This window comes from Gavialis gangeticus, unplaced genomic scaffold, assembly GCF_001723915.1.
Source record: "Gavialis gangeticus isolate Ggan-Ray unplaced genomic scaffold, GavGan_comp1, whole genome shotgun sequence".
Classification (NCBI taxonomy): domain Eukaryota; kingdom Metazoa; phylum Chordata; order Crocodylia; family Gavialidae; genus Gavialis; species Gavialis gangeticus.
Window position 1 is genome coordinate 208,279,232 of NW_017729032.1, and position 2,215 is coordinate 208,281,446.

The 2,215-nt window shown below is 39.9% G+C and overlaps 1 protein-coding gene across 1 annotated transcript in view; it reads right to left on the reverse strand.

Moving 5' to 3' along the window:
• The window catches only part of ABCG1 (ATP binding cassette subfamily G member 1), a 77,055-nt gene that overhangs the window by 30,334 nt on the left and 44,506 nt on the right, over nucleotides 1-2,215 (reverse strand). The window contains exons 3-4 of the mRNA XM_019525362.1: nucleotides 1,024-1,141; nucleotides 82-214 (exon numbers count right to left, since the gene is read on the reverse strand). Of these exons, the coding sequence (XP_019380907.1) occupies nucleotides 82-214; nucleotides 1,024-1,141 (251 nt within the window). The remainder of the gene's footprint in view (nucleotides 1-81; nucleotides 215-1,023; nucleotides 1,142-2,215) is intronic.

Sequence of the window (2,215 nt, forward strand, 5' to 3'; positions counted from 1 at the left end):
AGCTACAAGGTCCCTTCCGACCCTACTTCTATGATTCTAGTCCCCTGCTCCAATCCCATTAGAATTAGCAATTAAGCTCACCATCATGGCTTCCTGGACAGTGAGATGAGGGAGCAGCATATCATCTTGCATGATGTAACAGGACACTTTGCGAAAACTGCGCAGGTCACGTGGCTGTCCGTTAATGAGAATTTCGCCTTTCATCCCGGTCTCTCTGAAATGAAACAAGAGCACAAACCAGAGTGGCTCTTACTATTCCAGGCTTCCTTATACATCCCAGCAAGCAGGCCTATAGGGCACTCCTAGCCTCCTCTTAGCTTACTGGAAAAAAACCACTGCTGGACTTTACAATACATGAAAGTGTACTTATTCCACATGTGCATACGTGTGTTGTGTGTGTGTTACTTGCTGAGAAACTTCACAGGTTGGCAAAAAAACTAATTCAAGTTGGTAAAAAATGTGTTTGCCTTTTTGGATGTCTGCAGAAATACTGGACCATTTTTTGGAATGCTTTTTCTTTGACGTGTGGTGTGGGAGGAGGAGGGGAAAGAGATCTCTGCCCCTGCTCCCTCTCATGTGGTGACAGCAGCAGAACGCAACTCTGTGCTTCTTCTTGTGCAGGCAACAGGAGTGAGAAAGAACTACCAAACTTTCCTGTGCTTGAGGTTTAAAATCAACAACTATTCATACACTCTAAAAATATGGATGGAACAATATCCGCAAGTGTTTACAAACTTGTTTTAAAATACTGTATATATAAGAAAACCTTAAGCCAAATTCATTAGCTGGCTACTAAGCAGACATTTTTCACTTTTTGGATTTAAATGAATAAACTGCATTCTTATTTACTGATCTCTTTTTGCATTTCAGTGGTTAAGTCAGAAGCCTCCAATGTATAACGTAGGAACATGATGATGATGACGAGAGTGTAATATGTCGTGTGAAGTACTTATTTTACAGAGATACTAGGTATGATTCCTCTGTTTTTGTCAACATAAGTCAATATTTCTTTTTTTTACTAACCTGTATCCTGCCAAGATATTCATGAGAGTTGATTTCCCAGCCCCAGAAGGACCCATAATTGCAACAAGTTCTCCACTGCTGAATTTTCCTGAAATTCCTTTCAGCAGGGTCTTGTAGCCTGAAAGAAGAAAGCAGAGATTATTAAACAATAAGCCTTTAGCAGTTGGCTTCTGTGGACAGAATGCACTTTGCCTAAAAGGAGGTGACAAAGATGGGTTTAAGCAGGTGAAGGGCAGCAAGTGAAGAGGAGGAGCAGCAAGTGAAGAGGAGGAGCCTGCTAGTCAAAGCATCACATCATAGTCACTACACTTATCTATGGACTTCAGTAGAGGTTGCAGCACAATGGGGTTACAATAATCCATTTTTAAATGGATCCTGGTGCTCTGCTCCTTATTCACTCCAGGTAAAATTTTTGTAAAAGTGATTTGAGGTCTAATACCCCCCTTCCAAAAAGTTTCTCATTGTATTTTAATGGGGTGTCAGCATCCCAACTACAGTTCTTAATGCCCTGGAGTTAATACAATTGCAGGCAAGAGGATCAGGTTTGAATGGCCAATTGCTGCCCAGCTTTAACAAGCGTAATTTAATTGTATTTGGAAATCTTATATTTAAGAAACAAAACATATTTTTCATGCCCTATTGAAGGAGACAATGCAAGAAACATGGCAAAAGGAGACATGCTCTACAAAAGATATAGCTTTTTTTCATTGTGAAGACGGGAGTTAGCCAAAACCCCAAGATTTTCACTGTACTTTGTGATTCACAAATGTACCTTATCAGAGTATTGGGATTTAAAAGAAGTTACCTCCTTCAAATGGCTCTGCAGATCCACTCATTGGAGTGGCTTATATTTGAATATTTCATGTACTCCTCCATTCTCATTTTTAAAAATCAAACAGAAGTGACTGACCCTTTAACCATGAATACAAAGGTCAGGTGGTAGGGAAGTCATTGACCATTTTTATAATTAAAAGAAAACAAAAGTGGGGTTGAGAAAAAAGAGCCCTCCTTGTCCCCCTCCCCATATACACCCCCTCCTCCCAAAAAAACAAGTCTTAGTTGTGCTACTTATGACGTAAGTGTGAGTCAGTGTGAGTAAGGTTAACTCAATCTAGCCCATAAAAAATAAGCTCAGACGAAACACAGAATTGTCTATGGTGACTTTGTTACATCAGTTTCTTTTATATAGGGT